Here is a 24,499-nt window from a genome sequence, read left to right as displayed (position 1 = left end):
TCTCGTACGGCGAATTGCTTCGTTTTCTACGCGTAAACGGTCAAAGAGGAAATTTTCCGTTTACAACGTAGGAAAGAAAATTATTTTCCGAGGACCCCCGGTCCTGAAAGAAGACAGAATTTAATTTGCGTCGGTTTGACCGTCGATAGAAAGGATTAGCAAAAGCATGGAAATATCAATAGCCCCGCGGCCGTCAATCGGTCGACGCACGTAATACTTGAGCCTCGTTCGGGCGTTTTCGTGCGTGTTCGGTCGACCTCGGCCGGCCAGCATTGTCCCGTGTTGTCAGTTCGCGGCAAGCCAGCATCGCGTGTGCATCGTGTGCTTCCGTTAGACGCGACCAGCGGGAAAATGTGACGATTTAAAAGGTTCGCCGACCTGTCGATGAAATCGCAGAGTATGCCCGTGTGACCTCTTGGAACGATTAAAAAAATCGCGTACGAAGGGGTGACGCGTCGCGAGCGAACGAATCGAATTTCCGTTGCACGGTGCTCCAGTGTCGTGTGTTTTCTCGGTTTGTGTGGCAGTGTTTATGTGTTTCGTGGTCGAACGATTCCCGGCTTAACGGAATAATCTTCGTCGCGTGGATGGTTGCCAAGAGCGTGAGAGCCGTATACCCCAGCGTAGTTTCCTCGATGTGAGATTTTTGACCGTAGAAACTGTGAGAGACGTGTCGGTATGTCTCCGTATACGTTGACTCGAGGTCGAAAGTCCTTGAGCCCGAAGTTTTTCGGGCATTTATCTTGATCGCGCGACGGTGGAGGAGAGAAAAAAGTCAAGAGAAGTCGAGGAGTTTCTCGTTGAAAATATTCAGACGTCAATCGCATGTCTTCGTTCCTGACGCTTCATTAAAGGTAACCGTTAAAACGCATTTCTATCGAAAATTATGATCACGTGATCGTCCGAGGCATATCGAAGTATATCGAAAACATCGCATAGGTCGTTAATCGCTTTAATCGGTCAACGTGACGCTTGCAATAACTACGTCGTCGAGTACGAAATTGTGAATATATAATAAGGTATATTATATAGAATTATAATATATATTTATAGAGTTTATCGTAGAATATCGTAGCGCAAATTTCAAGCAGCGATACGTGTTGTAGGTTAGGAGGGTAACCGGTAAACGGTGTCATTACGATCTGAACTAGAATTAACGAATATATTTGCAATTCGATTAACCGTAATCTGTCACCGCTGATCGATCGTGATTGCAATTTTAATCAATTTCGAAGTGTCCCGAAGGTAAATAAACTTGCCAACGAGATTTGTAACTTGTTAGTTGATAATGTATTGGTAAATAAGGTTAGCACGGAGGCGATCGAATTTGTTTTCAGTCTTGCCAATCAGTTGCTTCGAGGTTAGCTCCAGAAATGTTACTTGCATACGGAATCGACAAATCCATGAATTGTAAATTAAATCGCTGGCTCTCTTTCGACGAGTAACTATAGTTTATGTTACGGATATTTCGTCGCGACATGTTTTTCATCCATTCGTTTAGTTTCGCTCGATTCGGTGCGCCTTAACCTTCTTAGTAGATGTTACAACGACCTTTCCGAGAAGTAGGAAGTCCATATACTGGTAAACAAAACACCAGCGTGACATTCATGGCGTAGCTACCTCGCTCTAAATTTTATTCTATTTATTACTCTGTTAAATAAAAACTTTTCGGTTTTGGATTAGAATCTCGAACAAACGTAATTGATTATTGTAAATACGAATATGGAAATGGAAATTAGAAGACGTCGACCGTAAGTTTCTTTTCTGAGAAATGACAAACGTAAATTGAATTTCGAAATGTTTCAAGTTTTTATATATATATAAAATATTGATATAATCAATATTTATTTTTGCTTATATTAATGGCTTGATTAACGTTTCAAATGCAATATTTAATTTATTCTTCGTTTATCACTCATTTAAGTCTAACTGTGCCGAGTAATTTGCTTTCGCCGTATACGTAATTAGACTTTTACTTTCTGTATCATGTTTGAATGTTCGATCGTAAAAAAGGCTACAAAGATTTCATATATGATTTTCATTTGTTCGTAGATATGTTTTCAAAAGTACTTTTACACGAAAAAGTGAACGTGTGAGGTTTATGGAAAGCTGGGGTCATTAGAATATCATATTTGAACATGTCGATATGCGTAAAAATAAAATAATAATTTATTATTAAAAATATCACCATGTCCTTGAAACTTATTTCATAGAATGTGTATTTTAAACGGGTGGAGTATTTCCATCGGTGTATAAACAAAAAATAAAGGTATTAAGATCCCCGCGGTATCATCTAAACGTAAAAAGCTTTCAACGTAGTAACTTTACTTTTTACACGGTTCCCAACATCATAGATCTTAAAAAAAGTACACACTTTGTACAGGAAGTTCTAAGGAATAGGGTAATACTTTTTATTGCGCGGAGATGTGTCGCTTTATTTTTATGCGACCACCATTCAGTGGGAAGTTTACAACACCAGTAGTTTTACATAACCGGCACGATGTATGTTAAGTAGAGGGGTAAGGAACATACTTTTTTTTCATGCTTGACATTTTTTGTCACAAAAGGAAATAGTGGCCGAGTCTTCTTCGTACCGAATATCGTATAATTTATCGTAAATTATGGAAACTCGAAAATACGATAATTGCGTATAGTTTAAACGATGGAAAATCTTAATTTAATTAAACTGAAAACAGTTTACGGTTAAATTCTATTATATGTATTACATAATATACATATTTTCTTATATTATCGAAATCGATGGAACGAGTAACATTGAAAATAGTCCAACTATTTTGAAGCTGTATCAGAGAACAAGTTTTCCACTATAAAATTTGTATTCTAGCTGTTGTGGCTATGAATGCATAGTTCCATGAACTTGGGTGATAAAAATTTTTCCTTTCCTCTTTGCCAGAGCAATGGGATTACGTGTATTAATTGCTGGCGTTCGGAAGTCGAATAGCACCACTTTTGGAACGAAAGAAAATAGTGAAATTATTAAAATGATAGACGGAAAATAATGATCACAAAAGGTCATTTCTTAAATCGTTTTACATAATAAAAAACGACACGGTTAATGACAAAGCAGATCACAGCAATACAGGTGCTATATATTACACTTTTTCCTAGATACATACGGTATCCTTATATAATAATGTAAAATAACCGCCACTTAACGTGTAAATAGCAGGGAGTGTACTCTTCGTGCTCATAGCGTGATACAGAGCTGTTTTACAGCCGAAACGTCGCTGAATTTGAATATCATAATTTTTATGTTTTTCTTTGTAAATTTTCTTCCTATGCTGGGTTACAATAATTACGGAATATCGTTCTTTCACACAATTTTAAATTGTTCTTAAATTCAATATAAGAGAATCGATTGAAAATATTCTCTCTCGTAATTATTTTAACATTTCTTTGTCAAATTTCAATCTTTTAGATTTTGTCCTTCGTAAATTTCTCTTTTCAAAAATAAAAAACCGACAATGAATCGCGTCTAAGAAAAGGTTTGCTGACCCCTAATTTTATTTTCAGCAATTTGAAATTGCTCTTAAATTCAATATAAGAGAATCGATTGAAAATATTTTCTCTTATAATTATTTTAACCTTTCTTTGTCAAATTTCAATCTTTTAGATTTTGTCCTTCGTAAATTTCTCTTTTCAAAAATAAAAAACCGACAATGAATTGCGTCTAAGAAAAGATTTGCTGAACCCTAATTTTATTTTTAACAATTTGAAATTGCTCTTAAATTCAATATAAGAGAATCGATTGAAAATACTCTCTTTCATAATTATTTTAACCTTTCCTTGTTAAATTTCAATCTTTTAGATTTTGTCCTTCGTAAATTTCTCTTTTCAAAAATAAAAAACCGACAAGCAAAAGGTTTGCTGACCCCTAATTTTATTTTCACAATACTTCTACAAACGGATCAAATAGTTTGTCTCTTTCGAAGACCTCTACTCTTCCACTGAATAACCAATTCTCAACAGTATCTTTTAACTGCAGCAAATACTTTGAATCTCACAGAATCGTCCACCAAAGCCAAAAGCTTTATGTACCTGCATACACTGCCTACAATAATATCGTTACACGCTCACGAGTAGCAAGATTAAAATATCTTTTACAATACAAAGCTTTCTAATAGTATTCTATCCCTGTTACGCTCCTCCAATTACAATATCGAATCAGCGTCGCTGATAACCATCTAGGTCTACGCTAAACCCACCCAAGTATATTAAAAAAAAAATATATATATTTATGCCCGTTAAAAAAATGTTAGAAATTTCCACCGCGATATCGAGGATCGGTTCAATTCTAGAGGAAGAAAGTTGTCAATTGAATCTGTATGGACGAAGCTTGTCAATTGAAATTCCGATCGGAATGATTTTTTCCACGGTAACGTGTTCGATTCACGATGGCAACGGATCGGCCCTCCTCCTCGGCTCGTTAAACAAGCTGCCGCGAAAAAGTGTTCCTCGTGATTGCGAGCGCGCGGATAGTTGCGTGGATCGTCATTGCGGGGAAACGAAAGTTTTACGACCGCGAAAAAAGTTCAGTTGCGCGTAATGGGTTTTCAAGGTAAGACAGATCGTAATAAGCCCTTGAACCTCCCGTGCGCTAGTCGCGCCTTCAAGATCGATGTTGCAAGAAACCCGCGGGTCCGCGTTACGATTGTTAAGGTTTTATTCAGTCGTTATTGCATCGGTCGTTAGCGAGGGGCCTCTATTTCATCCTGGCTCGCGGGAGTTACAGTTTCGAGTTCCTTCTTCTACTTCTTTCATTTCTTTTTCTCTTATATACTTTCTCTTGTTTTTTTTTTTTCTACCACCCCGCGAACGCTCTCGCAGGTGATCCTCGCTCGGGGAGAGAGGAAAGTTCACGGAGTGCCGTTTACTCTTCGCTGGAAAACCTTTGGGAGTTATCAATAATTTATGAGACGGCTCTCCTTGCAACGCGATCTCCCCGGGAAAACTTCGAAGCGACTCGATGAAATGAAGCGACTTCCTTCTGCCGAGGGTAGATAGACACCACCTTTGACGTTCCGCGACCTTTTGCTCCGTTAGTAACGTTTGATCCGTCGAGTTGCTGGATTTACAGGCGAGATCCATTTAACCTATTAAGCAGGCATCGGTGTCCTATTCGGAGCACACTAGGAAGAAACGTTTTTGCTTCCAGGCTTGTAAGGAGGGAGAGTATCGTGATCGAGACAAATTTCGAAACAACGTTTTCTTTTTTTTTACGGAAAAATACGTTTTGGTAATAGTACGTCTTTACTGAATCGAAATTGTGGACGTTGAAAAGGGATAAAAATAGGAACGTGGTATCGAACGAAGAAAGTAAAATTAAATACACTTTATTAAGATTCGATTTGGGGAAGAGTAGGTCGATGGTGGTTATTTGGACTGTTTGGTTTTTTTCTGTTTTTTTTTCGATGTTGTTTGTTGAAAATTTGTACAATCTGTGGAATGAATCTTAAAGAGAGTTCAATTTTATATACAGATCTTGTATAAACTTTTTCTTTATCTTCTTTAATGGAGAAAAGATTCAATGAGATCTTATTTACTGCAGAGTTGAATCAAATTTTTTTCTTGGGAAAGTATAGCAACGTTTTTGGTTGCGTTAATTTTTATTAGAATTTCTAGTATTATTCTAGAAAGTTTTTTTCTATATATTTAGAAAAATTACTATGCGTGTAATTGTAATCTTGATGAAAGTTACTGGCTTAATTTTATTATTTCTTTTTACCATTAAAAGTAACGATAATACACGTGGATTTTGCTTTTAAGAGGCACGCTAAATGAAAATTGAAAGGTTAAATTTGTGAAATATCCGGATTGTTTCTTCAAAAATTATATCATTCTGGATAATCTGTAACAATAGACTAGCATTAACGGTTTTCAAATTTAATACCAACAGATTCGAATCAAATTGAAAGCAATTTACGAATATGAAATTCTCTCGAGAAAATTCAAAGAAATGCAAACACATTCGCATTAGTATTTTATTGGAAACAATTGCTTGCATAAAGATGAAGTTTCTTTTCGTAAGTGGCATAATGACAAATAGTCTTTTCCTTTTTCCGTCGAAGATTTTACGATTGCAATACATCAAAAGATTTTTTCTAACGATATACAAAAATGCAAGGAAGAATATTATCGAGTTGCTTTTTATCGATAAAATATTCGTCGACTCGATTCTTTTTCTAAATTCGTTTATTTGTGTTCATATACGGTACAAAGTTTCTCATAAACAAATACTCAATAATTACAGATGTGAAAACTTCCAAGATACAACGTGGTTAATTTTCACGTTACTTTAACCGTACAAATGTGAACACTGGTTGATTATCGCTAATCAAAAGAACGTAAGAGTCTGAAGGTTAAGGTCGCATAACTCGGTGTAAAATTTTATGAATATTGCTTCCGTTCGATCGAAATTGCCTCGCGTGCCGCATAAAACACATAATTGTATCGTAATAACATTATCCGATAGTTACATTTTATGTTATCAAAAGCTGAGCCCCCAATCTTGTTTGACTAGGCAATACGAATAGGAAAAATCAATGAACCAGCCGAGGTCGTCAGACTTCCACCAGTATTCCGTATTATTATAAATTCTGTGCAAAAGGGAAGCAAAATGTATCGCCGAGGAAATAAAAGCATTCGAATTTATACGATTAGGAAACAAGTTACTTCAATGCGGAACAAGAAAAATCGGTGTACGTATCTTCCAAGTTCAACCTGCTTGCTTTGGTATCGCTGTTGGTTGAAATTCTTCGCGGAGAAGAACAAATTTAACACAGAATAAAGCGTTTTAAATTCTGATCGAAAAGAAACGAGAATTGTGGATCGTTGAGGAAATGAAAACATTCGATTCGAACGATCAGGAGAAGCTTGTATAGTTAAAAAATAGTTCTTCCATTATGCATTCATTAAATGTTAGATTTGAAGTATCAATTTTACATTTTTTTTTTTTCGGAAAAATCACGTATTTTGTGATTTCAAGCTGCTAGCTAATTTTCTTACGAATTTTTCGAGAAAAGGAGCGAATTTACCGCTTGGAGAAATTAAATTTCTTAACTTCGAATTTCGCGCGAAATTTGGGAAATTGCATCGCGATGTAAATAAAATCGTACGAATTTGCACGATTGATGACAATTCCGCGGTAGTCTTGGCAGAGTAGAAATAAAGCATTCTAAATTCTAACCGAAAAGAAACGAGAATTGTGTATCGTTGAGGAAATGAAAACATTTGATTCGAAGCATTAGGAAAAGCTTAAATAATTAAAAAATAGTTCTTCCATTATGCATTCATTAAATGTTAGATTTGAAGTATCAATTTTACATTTTTTTTTTTCGGAAAAATCACGTATTTTGTGATTTCAGACTACTAGCTTTCTCACGAATTTTTCGAGAAAGGGAGCGAATTTACCGCTTGGAGAAATTAAATTTCTTAACTTCGAATTTCGCGCGAAATTTGGGAAATTGCATCGCGATGTAAATAAAATCGTACGAATTTGCACGATCGATGGCAATCCCGTAGTCTTGGTAGAAATGGCGGCCGTGGACGTACGGTAGCCCCTGTTCGGAGCACAAATTGGTCGATTTCGTCGGCCTCACCTTTGACAAATCTTCGCCGTATCGTTGATTTAAGAAGGCGTTCCGTCGAGCAAGCCAGAAGGCGGCTTCCCTCTCAGCTGATTCGATCTCGTTTCTGGTTTCTCCGTTTCGTCCGTCTTTTTTCATCGGGCTCTCTGTTTCTTTTCGCTCGCGTTCCACGGCATAACGTGGCCGCTGTTGCCTCGCGTCCTCCTCGGGGCACGGTTCGCATAACCGATTTACGCATTCAAATGCAACGCGGAACGCGGGGGGGAACTTTTTCGCGAATTTAAATTAGTATCGCCTGTGCTCCTGGTGATCGTTGCCGAACGATTAAGCAACTTGGGCGTTGCTTGTATCGTGATATTGCTCCGCTCGATCGATTGAATACCGATGGTAATTATTTACTTCTTCGATTGTTAAAGACGACCTCTTAGATATTATACAGAAACTGTACCATTTACGCAATATACTCGCGGAAACAGAAATAAGAAAAATAACGAGAAATCATTATTACGAATAACAATAATTAAGAAAAGATTCATTTGCCAAGTTATTGATACAATTTATCTCGAAGAGAAAATATTGTAATATTATTGTAACATAATCGTATTTTTTGGACTTAGTAGTTTAAATTATCGTATAAAATATCGAGAATATATATTACACGATTCCACAAGATGGAACGAAACGTGTAGATGGTCCCATTGGAAAAAAATTAACGATCGTGGAAAGTCGTTAGCGTTTCCACCAAAGAAACGTTATCGCGCCTGCGAGTAAGGTTAAATTACGAGTCTGTTTCGTACTCTCACCCGTGGTCGCCTAAACCACTGCTATTGCGAAGATTAATAGTCACTCCGCCGTCTTGGCAAAAAAAGATGAAACGATACTACGATCGAGAGCTACGCGACGTATAAACACCGATAAAGCGTTGAATAATTCCTTCAAACTCGTGCCACCGTTTCGACCAATCGTGAATATCGATTGACCGTATGGAATACGTGCCAAATGGTCGATTAAAATGTCGCTCGGTGTTCAACAGGAGGATGAGAAACGAACGAAACAACGTAGTGAAAAGTTTCCAGAAACGCAAACATCACGCGTTCTTCGTCGGCTAGAAATTAGCCCCCGAGGTATCAATAATCGATAGAGGCTCGGGCTCTCGAAGCCGAGTAGTCTTAATTGCCCCCGGGGATATTCGTTGAAACGCATCGAGCGAAGTAGCTCGACGAGAGTACGAGGAACGATACGTCCGCGAGTCCTCCGTGAACCAACATTTCCCGAATGTGTGTTTCTTCATCGCTCTCGGTACGTTCTCCGCTGCCTTATCGCGGTCGTCGGCCGATGGATACCCCGCCGCGTAATACTGAATTTGAATCGAGCATCGGCTGTGGTTGTAAATCTGCCATCGGGGTTGTGGAAGGAGAGAGAGAGCAAAAAAGTAATAAAGTAAGAGAAAGAGAGGGTAAGAGAGTAAGAGAGTAAGAAAGTAACGGAGAGTAAGAGAGTAAGAAAGTAACGGAGAGTAAAAGAGTAAGAAAGTAACGGAGAGCTAAACAGTAAGAAACTGAGAGACAGTAAGAGAGTAAGAAAGTAACTGAGAGTTAAAAAGTAAGAAACTGAGAGTAAGAGAGTAAGAGAGTAACAGAGAGCTAAAAAGTAAGAAACTGAGAGAGAGAGAGTAAGAGAGTAAGAAAGTAACGGAGAGGTAAAAAGTAAGAAACTGAGAGAGAGAGTAAGAGAGTAAGAAAGTAACTGAGAGTTAAAAAGTAAGAAACTGAGAGTAGGAGAGTAAGAAAGTAACAGAGAGCTAAGCAGTAAGAAACTGAAACAGTAAGAGAGTAAGAAAGTAACGGAGAGGTAAAAAGTAAGAAACTGAAAGACTGTAAGAGAGTAAGAAAGTAACAGAGAGGTAAAAAGTAAGAAACCGAGAGAGAGAGAGAGGGAGAGATTAAAAGAGTAAGAAAGTAAGAGAAAGAGAGGGGAGGGTGGAGAAAAACGAAAGAAAAAGGTAAAAAAAAAGATGGCCGGAATGTGATCTTCGGCCGGTGAGTAGTTCCAGGGTCGTTATCAGGACGAGTGCACCTGGTATCCTTGTTCCTGCCGCGGATTCCCAGGAGACCACCATCCGATGTTTACGAGGGATCGCGGTTGTCGTAAGTAGGCACTTCGGCTTCCCTCTTTTCTCTCTTCGTTTCTGCTCTGTCTGGCTGGCCGTAAGTAGGCACCGGTAAGGTTCTCATGGTAGCCGGAACAGATCCTCTCGAGATCCTTCCAGAGGCTTAAGGTCGGCCGCGTACACGTCCGTTTTAGTCCCGGTCGGGCTCCTCCGAATGTCAAAGTTCATCAACATTCGTGTCGGGGCCCCCCTCTCGGCCATATTACACCCCACCCCGGTCACGAACCTTTTTCTTCGCGGCGATTTTACGAGCCGACGTCTTTACAGGCGGTTTCTTCCCGCGGCAGCGCGGTCGGTGGTCCTTTGCGTCGCACCTGCTGGGCGATCCGTCGATCGCGATGATTGGCGCCCGACGAGCGACCACGAGTGCGTTTGCTCGATGATGAATGCAGGTGGTTCGACGTGGATACGCCGTGTAGGGTTGAATCGAGCAATTAGTCGCGGATTGTGAAGACTTTTTGGGAAAGCCTGCGCTGCGCTGCGCTGCGCAGCGCTCGCGCGCGATTGGTGATTGATACCGTTGCCGTGATTTACGGCGAAGATAATCGAACGAAAACGTGGCCGGGTGTTTAACTACGAACGGAAGTACGAAATTAACGGAGTGAACGTTTCTATTTGGATCTTCGTCTATTACTTGGATTCAATATTGTCGTATAGGTATCGGTAGGAGAATTATTTTTTCCTTTTTTTTACGAGAATATATTTCTTTTTTAAATACGACCGATTTTTAATCATCATTTTTACTATATTGCGAATTATATTCCCAGATCCTTAATGGCGGATGCAGAGTCCGACAGACTTCGCGCGATGATAGATTCTTTAATATTTAAACGAAAGCGTGTTTTCTTTGTAGTTTCTTGTATGCTATTTGTAAGGTTTTGTAAATATTTACAGAAATACTTCAGTGTTCGTGGTTAAAGATTAATCGCGAGCTGGGTACGAAGGGTTAGTGCACTGTATTGGGAAGTATCGGTGGGAAAGTAATTTAATTTTTTATAATTGGAAAGGAAGAAGTTGTTCCTTCGAGACACTATGCATTTAATATTGGTATACAGAGACACGATATTTCTACATAGTAATCTACATAAATAATACCGCGTCAATGGTAGTGGGAATTAACTCGAACAATGTAGTTAACTATTCGACGATAAATCATTTAGTGCTAGGGAACGCGGTTGTATAAATGCATCGTGATTTACAATAAAAGACCGAGTGCTTCGGAGGCGCAAATCGACGATACGACCGCACTCTGTATTCGATCTTTATCGTTAAATACAATTACGTAAAATCAATTTATAACGTACTAATTTTATGGAAGATTGATAATGCAATGTTACCGCGTGTCAATTTGACGCAGATAAAACGAACTGAACATTTTCCGAAATTAAACAATGACACGTCAATAGGTTCGAACGAATCTACTTCGTCGATATTTTCAGTCTCAATTTTCTTTCGTTTGAGCATCGAACGGTGCACTTGCTATAGCGATATAAGCTCTTTCACCCTGGCATTGAAATCACCAGCACCTCGCGCATAAATATCGCCTCATTCTCTCCGCGCAATTCTGTTATGCAATCGAATATCTTCATTCGAATTTCGTTAAAGGCGAGTTTTCAATTTAACCTTGCGATATACATCAAAAGTCTTTGTTTCTTCGCGTAGCTTCAGCTCCCTTTTCTTTGGGTATCTCTTTTTCCGAATAAAATTCTCATTGCATATAATGCAACGAAAGTCTCTTACGCTATTACGAATTCTTTTTGTATTCCTTTTGCTCGATTGTTTACAGTTTCTCAATGTGGATATATGATAGACTTTTTTCCAGTTGCAAAAAGCAGTACATAAATTGAAACTTCTCTTTGGAATAACTTCGTGTCTCGTTCGAAAATCGACAAACATGGAACACAGAGTATTTTCTTTACGCTGCTGAATTATAATTATTTTCTTTAGAGTCTTTGGAGCAAGATAATTGCTTTATTCGAACGAAATAAAAAAATAGAAACTTTTCCATCGTTGTTTTTGGTTTTTCGAGAGAAAACCGAAAAAATGCTTGAATAGATTTGAATCGATACGAAAGATATAATTTCTGTATACCGTTACTTCGTACAAAACGTTCGCGAACGCTGTCTAAAAGAATCCTAAATAAAATACCCAACGTTAACAACTGTTTGTACATTTTCGCGTTGTTCATAAATTAACCTTATCGTCGCGGCGAAATCTCGTAGGTTGAATCGATCGGGGAACAGAACGATACGTTTAAAAAGTTGCCGAACGCGTGTTGCTCGATGTAAATTTAAAAAGCGCAAAACAAATACAGGCTGAAACGAGTCGCTACAAAGTACCAGTCGGTAATGCACTGTTGCAAAACGAGAGAACGTTGAACCCGTCGCATCTGTTCGTGTTAATTTGCATACCAGATCTCAGATTTACGCGCACGAATTTTTTTCGCTGCGGTCGCGAATAAATCACGACCCCGGGGGTAAATTAAATCGCGAGGGGGGAGGGTGCCCGATCCTACTGGTCGGGCGATTCTTTAAATAAAATTAAGGTAACGCGCGGGCAGTGCGTTCGCGCTAAATGCCGAAATTACATCCCTTCTCTGGCGGCGTGTCCGAAATTTCGGCTTTACCCTCCGTAAAATAACCATGCGTGCCAGTCGGCAATCCCTTTCCCACAGGATCGTTCGTTACTCTTCTGAATCGTGCTCGTTGAGAGAAGAGAGAGAGAAAGAGAGAGAAAGAAATAGCGAGTAAAAAAGTAAGAGTATAAGAGCGAGAGAGAAAGAGAGATAGAAAGAATAAAAGAGTAACAAAAGAGAAAGAACAAGGGAGAGAGGGAGAGAGAAAGCAAAAAGTAAGAAATTAAGAGAGAGAGCAAAAAAGTAAGAAATTAAGAGAGAGAGCAAAAAAGTAAGAAATTAAGAGACAGTAAGAGAGTAAGAAAGTAAGAGAGCAAAAAAATAAGAAACTAAGGGATAGTATATGTATATATAATATACATTTATATATCTGGGGAGAAACACACATTAATCCAATAAACAATATTTTTCCCCACAATTTAAGAGACAGTAAGAGAGTAAGAAAGTGAGAGAGCAAAAAAATAAGAAACTAAGGGATAGTATATGTATATATAATATACATTTATATTCGGGGAAAAACACACATTAATCCAATAAACAATATTTTTCCCCACAATTTAAGAGACAGCAAGAGAGTAAGAAAGTAAGAGAACAAAAAAGTAAGAAACTAAGAGATAGTAAGAGAGTAAGGAAGTAAGAGAGCGAGAAAGTAAGAGACTAAGAGATAGTAAGAGAGTAAGGAAGTAAGACAGAGAGAGACAGAGGAAAAAAGTAAGAGACTAAAAGAGAGAAAGAGAGAGAGAGAGAGAGTAAGAGAAGAAAAAAGTAAGAGAGAGAAAGAGAGAAAGAGGGGAAAGAATTCTACTCCGTAGTCACGAAACGATTACAGGTTCGCCCGCCAACTTCGAACTTCGATGCGAACGACCTCTCCACCGGCCCTGCTTTCCTTTTCCTTCCCCTTTCTCTCTCTCCTCTTATCTCCCCCTCTCCCCCTCCCTCTTATTTTGTCGTTGCACACGTACACACGCGACCACGCACACGTCACGTTTCTTCGGTATTCGCGAAACCAGTTCACGTGCCGTGATCTTCGACGTGATCGTCGCGAAGCGTGATCTTGATCTTTGCGCACGGCCGCGGGCGCAATAAATTTCGTCCCATCGATCCGCGTGTGCCCTACGGACACCGAGGTACCGATGGATTTGGTAATGATCCAGTTCAGGGGTCGGAAAACCTTATTTTTTATTCCGGCTGGGCTCGAATCAGATAAATTCGGTGATTCGGGGACCAAGGGTATGCAGATGCGTAAGCTGGGGAACGAAATTTATACAATTTTTTGTGTCAGCAACGCGTAATTGGATTTGGTAATAATCCAAGTTCAGAGGGTCGGAAAATTTCCTTTCCTTTCTGGCTAGGGTCGAATAAGACGAATTTAAAGATTTCGGGACAAAGTGTACGTAGATGTGTAATACGAGGAAAGAAGTTTACACAGGTTTTGTGTCAGCCACGTGTGATTGTGTGTAAACAGAGTAATAAAATGTATTTTAGTGCTGTGGGTAACGATCTAGGCAACGGTAAACTTTTTTCGGAGAGTAACATTTTTTAGTAAAATCCAGGAAATTGTCCAGCATACAATTATCGTGTTAACAACTTTTATATTGTAATTGTATTTTAACTACTATAATTCTCTTACAAGTAACGATCTAGTTTAGAAGTTAACGAGCTTGTATATTTGGAGACTGCTTAAACGAAAGTTCCTGAATTATTGGAACAACGTTTCAAATTAATAACGACAAAGAACTGTACAATTACACGATCTTCCATCGTTCAAATTATTACGATATTTTTCACAGTAATGCAATCCTGCGAATATAGCTAATTGACTCAAATTTTCGCAATACAAACGCCTAGCTATATTCCGAATACAAGCGGTCGATTCTACGCAATACGTTCACCGTTTCACCGTCCTCTCGTCATCTCGATTCGAGGTGCAAGAATCTCGTTCCCGTGAAATGAATTTCAGTTGGGTATCTACCGGTGGTTAATTCGTGTTCTTGTAACCTGAGCGCATCGCGATACAATCTCTCACTTGGAACTCCGGCAAAAGTTCGAAATGAGACCCAACGACCGTGAATGTCGTTCGTTTCAGTTCCTGTTCGGTCGGTCGGTCGGTCGATTGCGTAACGCGTTTCAGTCCTTGCAACGGATTAATAGAAACGTTCGACCGATACGTCGGATTAGGAAATCCAAGGAGTATTCGAAAGCACTCCCTCTACGGGTTTGGTAAAACTCGAACGACGATTCCGTGGCTGTGGAACACGGAACGACACGTTGGATCTCGACGATTTCGTAATAGATTTTCATCGTGTGAAGACGCAGCGCGCTGGTTCGGTATGCGAGTTCCTTGTACACCGTTATCCTTTTTCAATGAAACTGGTTTTTTCACTTTTACAATCGCGGCGGCGGCGGCGGGCTCGGGTGGCACAGGAAGCGGTCCGTGTAAATATGTGTAAATAATTTATCGACATAAGAGCGCACCACGCTCTGCCGTCGCGATATATCTCATTCACGGCCATCGTGTATTTCTTTGAAGCGGTACCACGTTGGAAACACTGTGGAAAAAAAAAAAGAAAAGAAGGAAACAACGATTATCAACTTTTAACACTTCGCTGCGCATCGCGTACGCGCGACAGTGACGACTTTTTCTTTTTCTTTCTTTTTTTTTCTTCTCTTCTTTATGTACGTAAACGGTACAAACGAATATCGAGCACCGATTTAGAAATCGGGCACGCGTGACGCGTTACAACCGTGTGTTCCGTTCGTTACGTTTCTAGAAGCGGAGAGAAGAAAATTACCGTAAATGTAGCGCGGTTCGTGGTGGTTGGCGAAGGTGTGTCAATGCTGTGGAGTCTCGTGGCGCTTACACGGCGCTTCGTTGGGTGCGCGATACTTGGCTTTTATTTTCTTTCGATGTTCTTCGTATTGTTTCAGCGTATCGACTTGCATATTTCGGTGAGAAATTATGTTAGGTGCGATATCTTTCCGCGTGTCGTTTTAGCGTTACGCGAAACCATTCTTCTCGAGAAGGAGAGTCTTTCGAAAGCGATTTATCGTTAACTGTATAAATACAGTTTCGACTTGTTTCTCGCATCGAATTACGGTACCTCAAGTTGCACTGTTCCGAGACGCGAAATAAATTTTCTAAACGAGAATAGGCGTTAGAGACGAGTGCCTCTACGACTACTGTAAATAATAACGCTTTAATTTAATATCATCAATATTCTATACATTAAGTCTGTAAGTCACGATACAATGATTCACAATTTATCAATACTGTAAATAATACACTCTTACAATAACCGTGAATTGTCTTTCCGGATAGCACTTGAATTTTGTATCGTAAAATTTGAGAACGATGCTATAAATTTTACCCCGAGGAGATTTTATGGCTCGCATTGGGTTTAAAATCAAAAAGAATGAAATTCAGTCGAAGGATGCGTTTTCGAGAAAAATGCATTCGAATGTTAGACGAACCACACGTGTATCTAATAATCTCTGTTACGAATTATGTGCAAACCGTTGTGATCGTTTTTGTAGACGATACATTCAAAGCTTGTTTAGTACCTTAGGACTCGTTGTGTTATTAATTTACAAACCACTCTAGATAATTAAAATAGATTCGAGAAATAATTCCTCCATTAATTGCCCGCTACAAGTGGGATGAAATCTGTAATGGTGGCACGCGGTGCATCGATGCACCGTGCAACGAGGGTCTCTAGTCTCCTGGCCGGTAAGACGTACCTCTCAGCCGTGCATCTCATTTTGTAACCAAAGTCACGTACTACGAGCAACCTACGACCGTATTCGTAACAACGCATTCATCTTCAGAAACTCCGCGCACTAATTCGAAACGCCGCCGCGCGATAGGAAAATCGCTTTCGCTGCATCGTGAATCGTAAACTACGTGCAAACGTTGGTTTCGCTTCTCGGACCGGGCTGGAAAATAAAAGTAATCGTAAACGCATCAGCGTCGAGTAAACGAATTAAGATTCGAAAGTTACCGTGACCGTGCATGCATTGGAAAATTGTCCCCGGTGGAATTTTACTTGTATCTCTCTCGTTCGTACCGTCACCGGCGGAAAACATATTTGTGAGAACGGCTCAACGAGTTAACTCGGTCAACACGGTCGTCGACCGAAGTAGTGAAATCGTGAACTAGAACGAGACAGGGTAAAACGAAAAATCAAATATCAAATTTGCGAAAGAAATGCTCGTCGAGTATTTCAAAGTAGCTGCATTGAAATCGATGCGTATCGTTCGATACGTGAACTTGTACGAATCCGTTTCGATGGATTCTTAACGTTCAATCGCATCTAGTCGTTTAAGTCTTTCAGAAATTTGTATTATTTGCATTAAGATTCCTAATACTCCTCCTCTTAATTAGTTTCTTTGCGCGTGCACTGTTCCACGCTCGTGGAATCTCCGATATTCCAATTATTTTCCTTTCGATCTTTCGCTTCGAAACTCTCCGCCCGAGCCGACGATTCGTTTAGCGCAAAGAAAGGTATTAAATTGTCGAGTCGTTCGAATCGTACGGTAGACAAGAGCGCTCATTCGATGCTGTCGGATAGGTCATAACTTTGGTTGACGCGTCGCGCGGGCGGATGGACCGCACAACAGGCAATTAATCAGAAGCTCGGTTAATTAAAGAGGGTCTTCGCGCTTCAGACGCGAGAGCTCCACTTTCGGAACCAGTGGCACCGCGAGTGCACTTCGTTTCTCGGCTGCAATTTTGATCCAACCGAACGAGCCTTTTCCACGGTTGTCCAAAGAAGACTGCGCTGACGTTATTTTTAAACTGTCGGGCCCTCCTCGGGGTTCGTTGATCTTGACCGAATTGTTCTGCGACTCGAAACAAGAGAAAATTTGAAAAAAAACGTCACTTTGCTATATTCTCGAACCGATAAGAATTAAGAACGCTGTACGGTGGAATAATACCAAGGAATTATCGTTTTTATTTTCCATGCTACAATTTACAAACAGGAAAAAAAAAGTGTCGTGGACACATCCAACGACGAGAAACCAACGCGGTAACGAAAGTGTAAACGATTCGTAGAGCGCGCGTAACCACGCGGCTTCGAATCGATCGATTCGTTTCGGAATCGGAGCGTTCGTTGAATAAAAAAAAAAAAAAAAAAAACGAAAAATCAAAGTAACCGTTCGGTTCAGGTTTTCGCGGTCGCGTCAGCTCGTCGACAAGATCTCCCGTGCCAACTCGTTCCACGAAACATTCTAATTAGACGTTCGAGTCCGCTGGTCGTCGATGCGGCGATTTGTCGACGAGTATCGACGTCACGCGCCGCTGGGTTATTAGAACGGTCGACGTAGGACTTAATTTACGAAAGCAATTAGTCGAGTGTCCGACTGAAAGCGCGAACCACGGATAGGTAACTATGCCATGAAAACGGAGTTCTCTCGATATGCCTCGGTTTACTTTCGACGCGGTTGGACCGCGTGTTTGCGAGACTGTGCGAACAAATGTGCTTTCAGTTTCCCCGGACGAAAGCCGACGACACACGTACGAGGAGCGAGGATGATCTCAGCGAGCGTAGCGCGAGTTTGAAAATAATCCAGCGACCAGGTATACACGGTGCTCGTTCGCTCGCTCGTTCGTTCGTTCGTTCGTTGGTTGGTGTCCGCGCACGGGGTGAAGCGTCGTCGAATATTCGTTAAGTGTGTGTCACCGCCGCGCGTGAACGAAGAGCCGAAACCTTGTGACGGAAAAAAGAAAAAGAAAAAGAACGAAAAAAGGAAAGAAATGGCGTCGACACCGTCGCGATGCCGTGGCGGCTGCGAGAATCTTTCGGAGGAGGTCGCGAACGAGGACGAGACGGCGAACGCCGGTAATTTCGAGCCTCTGAGCGACTCCTGCGGTGAGAGCGACATGGAGGGCCTCGATCTCTCTCTGTTCGAGCCACAGGTCGACGCCGCTTCCTGGTGCGACTCCCGGATTCACGCCGGCACTCTTCATATCCTGGTCCATTACTGCGGTAAGCTCTGATATTTTTCACCGCGCTCCGTTTCTCCGAAACCCTTCTTCCCGCGCAGATTAAGAATCACGGTGATTGCGACCCGGCCCGTCTGCGGGATACAACGATGAGTTCTTACCCGCGGGGCTCGTTGAAATTTGACCTTTTTAAAAACACGTATCTCGCGAGCGCGATGTTGCCCGGGGTACCTCGAGAAACGAAACAACGAGAATAAAAGTCGGAGGTAAATTTCTTTTTTTTTCTTTTTTTTTCTCTTTTGGGTAAATTTTGCACTGTGGGAGAGAAATAACCAGAACGAAGGGAGGTATCTTTTGGAGAAAAGTTTGCTTTCTGTGTAAATACGCCAGGAAGGATACAGTGGGATTTAGGGAGAAGGTATTTCTTTTGGAAAATTTTACTTTCTCGACGAAATCATCGTCGAGTCGAATAGGTTCTGTAACGTTGTAATCACGGTGATCGCGCTTTTGGACATTTGCCGGATATAACTATGAGTTCTCGCGATCAGGGTTGATTATCACGATCAGGGTTATCATATTCGCGATCAGGATTATCATTATCGCGATCCGGGTTATCATTCTTGCGATCAGGGTTATGATTATCGCAATCAGAGTTATCATTCTTGCGATCAGGATTATGATTATCACGATCAGGATTATCACTCTCGCAATGAGAGTTATCATACCCACGATCAGGGTTATCATACTCGCGATCAGGGTTATCATTCTTGCGATTGGGATTATCATTCTTGAGATCAGGGTTATCATATTCGCGATCAGGGTTATGATTCTCGCGATCAGGGTTATGATTATCGCAATCAGGATTATCATACTCGAGATGAGAGTTGTCGTACTCGCGATCAGGGTTATGATTCTCGCGATCAGGGTCATCATTCTCGCGATCTTTCAAAAACCCATATTTCGCGAAAGTAGTGTTGCTGGTATAGGATAGGGACGAAGTAACGCGAGCAGAGAAGTGTGTTCTAATTTCTTGTAGAAAATTTCACTCCGTTAATAACTTGTCAGCGAACGAATTTTGTAAAATTCCACGTTCTGTAATGAGATGCCGAGGAAATAAATTCTCCCATGAACACGGTGATTGCGACCTTGGCCATCCGCGTGATACAACGATGAGTTCTTAACCGCGGGGCTCGTTGCGATATGACCTTTCAAAAACACATATTACTCGAGTAACGTTGGATGCATTAGGGAAAAAATAATGCAAACGAGGAAGAGTGTATTAATTGTTTTTTTTTTTCTTTTAGAAAGTTTCACGATATCAACAATTTGTCATCGTATCGAATAAATTCTGCAAAATTATAATCACGGTGGTTGCAACATCGTTCGCCCGCGGAATATAACGATGAGTTTTTAACGAGAGGGTCTCGTTGAAAATTATTATTTCGCGTGTAACGTTGGATGCGCCGAGAAAAGAAAAAAAATAATACGAACGAAGAAGAGCGTACTAATTTCTTTTCAGAAAATTTTACTCCGTCGACTATCTCGTCATCGTATCGTGAAAATTCTCGAAATAAATATTCCGCGAAATTGAAACGAGGTAATTCTTTTCAAGTACGGGTTTACAGTCTCTTTAACCGCTTACGATTATTTACGACGGGTCTTTTTGCCAAAAATTGTTGTCGCTTTAATTACATTTCGGTGTTGTCGATAATTTCTTCGTTCGGTCAGAAAATTCTCTTTTTATATCTCTTTTTATAAACTTACGATATTCGAGAAAAATCTAGTTCGAAAAGCACGTCGAATAACCGAATAACGTGGAATTCAACGCGTTGAACCTTCTCAAGACGAATCGAATCACGAACGACAAATAATATTTCGAAAATATTTTATACGTGTAAAAATAGTATTTCTGTCCAGTGAGTTCCGTTTCGGGTGAACACGTGTCCTGTACCGGTGCAACAAAGACGATTAAATCGATATACTGGCGCCACCGCCAGACGGAAAGACGATCGCGCGACTGCAAGGGTAAGCTCACCTGCGGAGCCCAGCATCTGCAGTTCTCGGTGCACTTGCACAATTATTCCGGAGCCACGGGGCCAATTGCCATTAACATACAATGCGGCCCGCGGCTGATACGCGCTCGCAGACGAATACTCACGGCCGTGATTCACCGGCGCGAATTAATTTCCCGCGTTAAATGAAAAGCCGAAGAGCTGCGCGCGCACGCACGCACGCATGCACGCTCGCTCGGTTCGCGCGTTAATCGCGTGGGCGCAGCGAGATCGAGAACGCATCGTCGGATTCTCGCTTCCACGACGAAACGCATCTCGAAGATGGGTGGCGCGAGATAAGGCAAAGACGGTCCGGACCACGGAATTTTCTCGGCGTCACGCAACGCGACCGTACCGACACTTTTCGGCGAACGAGATCGAACGATACACGTACATGGTAGCGAATCATTCGACGAATAAAATCGATACCGTGCTCGGTGAACCGAGAAGTTCCGGGTCGAGGGTTCGTTCTTCTTCTTCGAGATCAAATATCGTGGATTTTTCGAGATGTGGGGTTTTTGTTCGTTTTGAGAGCAAATATCGCGAATTTTCGAAGATCTAAAGTTTTTGTTCGTTTGAGAGGAAATATCGTGGAGTTTTCGAGATGTAGAGATTTTGTTTTCTTTGAGAGCAAATATTGTGGAGTTTTCGAGAAGTAGAGATTTTGCTTTCTTTGAGAGCAAATGTCGCGAATTTCCAGATCTAGAGCTTTTGTTTGTTTGAGTGCAAATATCGTGGAGTTTTCGAGAAGTAATGATTTTGCTTTCTTTGAGAGTAAATGTTGTGAATTTCCAAATATGTAGAGCTTTAGTTTGTTTGAGAGCAAATATCGTGGATTTATCGAGAAGTAGAGATTTTCTTTTCTTTGAGAGCAAATATCGTACATTTATCGAGAAGTAGAGATTTTATTCTCTTTGAGAGCAAATATCACGAATTTCCAAAGATCTAGAGTTTTTGTTCATTTGAGAGCAAATATTGTGAATTACTCAAGATGTAGAGATTTTCTTTTCTTTGAGAGCAAATGTCACGAATTTCCAAAAATCTAGGGTTTTTATTCATTTGAGAGCAGATATCGTGAATTTCTCGAGAAATAGAGATTTTATTCTCTTTGAGAGCAAATATCGCGAATTTCCAAAGATCTAGAGCTTTTGTTCGTTTGAGATCATCAAATATCGTGAATATCTCGAGAAGTAGAGATTTCAATTTCTTTGAGCGAAAATATCGTAGACGTTCCGAGATCGAGGGTAGGTCTGCGAACGCAGGGGTTTTTGTCACGGGATAACGAGCCGCGCGAAGATAGTGAATAAGAATTTCGAGGTTTACTGTCCGCGGATGGATCAATTCGCCGGGTCATTTGTGCGTCCTATAATGAGATGCTTTTCATATTTCACAGTCGTTTGCCTTCGAGGTAATTACGTGTGCCGTGAATGCACATAATACGAATAATTCTCAACAATTCCTTTTACATACAGCGCATCTCGCCGGGGCGCTTATTCCAGTGAAATGATTACGAAACTCCCGAATCGTTAGCGTCGAAGATCGCGATTCTTCTCAATGCGTCCGAACAATTTACACGCGTTCTTTCGCCGTGTACTTCTCCACGATTAATTTCCCATCTGTCCACATTACGCACGTCGAGTTACAGACGAATCAATAAAACGTTTCAAAAACAGCTGCAAATTCAAATCGACCGGTGACGATCGGGACAGTCCACGGAAACGCTCCAATTCGTTTACGATTCCTCGAACGTAAAATTTCCAAGAATCGCGTCTCGCCCACACTGTACTGTGTGGAGTCTCGTTGGTTGCGTGTACCGATCGCGGTACCAGGAATGGTCAAAAACCGATCGAAAGGGCCACGCGTCGGATTAAATCACCGTCTCGGAAGCATCATACTTCCGCGCATAAAAATGGTCCTGGCGGTGTTTCGCGCATGAAACGCGCGCGGGCCGTGTTCCACCGTGACAAGATAATTCCCTCGCATTAGCCAGTCGTAATTCACGCGTTATTCGTATCACTTCACTACCGCATACCGGTGCCCGAACTGGCAAAGAAAAACAGATGCGCGCTCGGTGGCTCGCGCTTGCACGGGACCGCGAACGAGAACGAAAAAGAAAGGTCCAGGTGATCGATTCGCGGTGGGGACCAATTAAATCGTGATTCAGCGTGGATGTAATGCCGGTAGAAATGCTGTTCGCAGATATAATCTCCGCGGTCGCAATAAATCGATGTAGGTAAATGAGTCGCGTCCTTTCCGCCACGGTTCGTCCTCCTTTCTCGTTTCATTACCCGGCTCGCGCTACCACGAGCTCGTCGCTCGTCGTTCGTCGCTCGACGCGAGCTCGAAAGAGGATTTTGCATTTACGAGCGAACCGGAGGCGCTGGGACGACGTCTCGAAGGTAACGGAGGAAGGAAAAATGAGGATAGGTCACCCGAGGCTGATTTTCACGTCTGCCAGACTTGGACGCGGCAACCGAGCCGGCTAATCGACCACTCGCTTCTCTTCGAACTTCACTTTTCGCTCGGAGTATTCCCGCGAACCTGTTTCGACACGGCGATCCTCGTAGGTACGCCTCGATGGAAATTATTGAAAAACACCGTGGCGGTTTCGCACCATCGGGGGAATCGAAATCGGGGGCCTTGTCGCGCGGGTACAGTTTCTCGAGAGGGGGACCCTTGAGAGCGGATACACCCTTGTTAGGGATGCTCTTTCGTTTACACAGGAAGGATTCTGTGACTTTATTTTAGGGAACTTTGTGTGCGGAGTTTGAAGGAATCGGAGAAATTTTTACCATGGATTCTAGAATTTTTTGTATTTTTATTTTTTATTTTTCGTATTTCGTAGAAGTATCGAACGGTTGGATTTTTTTTAGGGAAATGTATCTGGAGTGTGAGTACGGTACACGATGTTACAAAGTGGGGAAATTTATTATTAGGAAAATAGGAGAACGGATTATTTGCTTTTATAAATGATAACGGTGGTAAATTGTGCAGGTACAAAAAGGGGATGAAATTGTTTAGAATTAATCGATCGAAGATAGGTTTCTTGTAGAAATCAATCTTTTGATTCTGATTTTCTGATTTTCTCGTAGGTACAAGTTAGGTATCTAGTCTTCTGAATAATGTAGTTTAAGGAAACAAAGAGACAAATAGAGAATAGTTTTCAGCTTTTTTCTCTATCGAGTACAAATTGCCTTGCAACTTGAATTATTCCAATTTAATATACCCATCGTGAACACTGGAAAAATTTGTTGCATCCGTACAGTTATTTCAAGTAAATTTAAGGGTTGCACGCAACGTTGAAACCGTTTTCCTTTACGTGTGTAATTATTCGTCTTTGTTAAGCACGTAGGTTGAATTGTTTCTTTTACGTGAATTTTGCACGAGAAATCGTGATATATTCTCGGTGCCACGATGCAACATTACGGTTAGAAAATTAATCTCGAAATAATTAACACCGTAACTGTATCCGTATCTTAATTAAAGTCGGTAATAAAAAATATGAAATACGAATACTCGTACGAAGAACATTTCTTTTTGTTCGCTTGTTGCGTATGTACTCCGATCGTTAGGAAAACGGGGAAAATTTATAAAAAAAAATGTATCTTTGGCGAATAATATATTTTTTGCTGGTGAAATTACAATTTTTAATTATCCAAACAAAGAATACCGGTGCAACATTATTTTATTAAAAAAAAAGAAGGAAAAAAAATTCGAGACTCTTGGATATTTTTCCCCTCTGGGTGCAACATTATTTTATTTGAAAAAAAAAAGAAGAAAAAAAAATCGAGACTCTTGGATATTTTTCCCCTCTCGGTGCAACATTATTTTATTTGAAAAAAAAAAAGAAAAAAAAATCGAGACTCTTGGATATTTTTCCCCTCTCGGTGCAACATTATTTTATTTGCAAAAAAAGAAGAAGAAAGAATCGAGACTCTTGGATATTTTTCCCCTCTCGAAATCGATTCTCGTTATTATTAATAGGCACTGTCCTTCCATTATGAATTATCTCGCGCCAGGGACCCATTGTTTTTCGTGGTCGAAAATGGAGGAAAAGAGGGACTGGAGAACGGTGTCGGGCAATTCGAAAGG

General features: G+C 40.7%; 1 protein-coding gene across 3 annotated transcripts in view; it reads left to right on the top strand.

The window, feature by feature from the left end:
* Positions 1 to 330: 330 nt before the first annotated feature.
* The window catches only part of Raskol (Ras GTPase-activating protein raskol), a 381,465-nt gene continuing 357,296 nt past the window's right edge, over positions 331 to 24,499 (top strand). The window contains exons 1-2 of one of the 3 annotated variants that reach the window (XM_076327831.1): positions 331 to 854; positions 17,900 to 18,399. In XM_076327831.1, the coding sequence (XP_076183946.1) occupies positions 18,168 to 18,399 (232 nt within the window). In that variant the 5' untranslated portion in view covers positions 331 to 854; positions 17,900 to 18,167. Of the gene's footprint in view, positions 855 to 16,087; positions 18,400 to 24,499 lie in introns of those variants that run through there. The other 2 variants (XM_076327830.1, XM_076327832.1) reach the window with 2 other exon arrangements.

The sequence above is a fragment of the Ptiloglossa arizonensis genome, chromosome 2 (genome assembly GCF_051014685.1).
Source record: "Ptiloglossa arizonensis isolate GNS036 chromosome 2, iyPtiAriz1_principal, whole genome shotgun sequence".
NCBI lineage: Eukaryota > Metazoa > Arthropoda > Insecta > Hymenoptera > Colletidae > Ptiloglossa > Ptiloglossa arizonensis.
The sequence above is the reverse complement of the archived record's forward strand: the minus strand, read 5'-3'. Positions and strand labels throughout refer to the sequence as shown.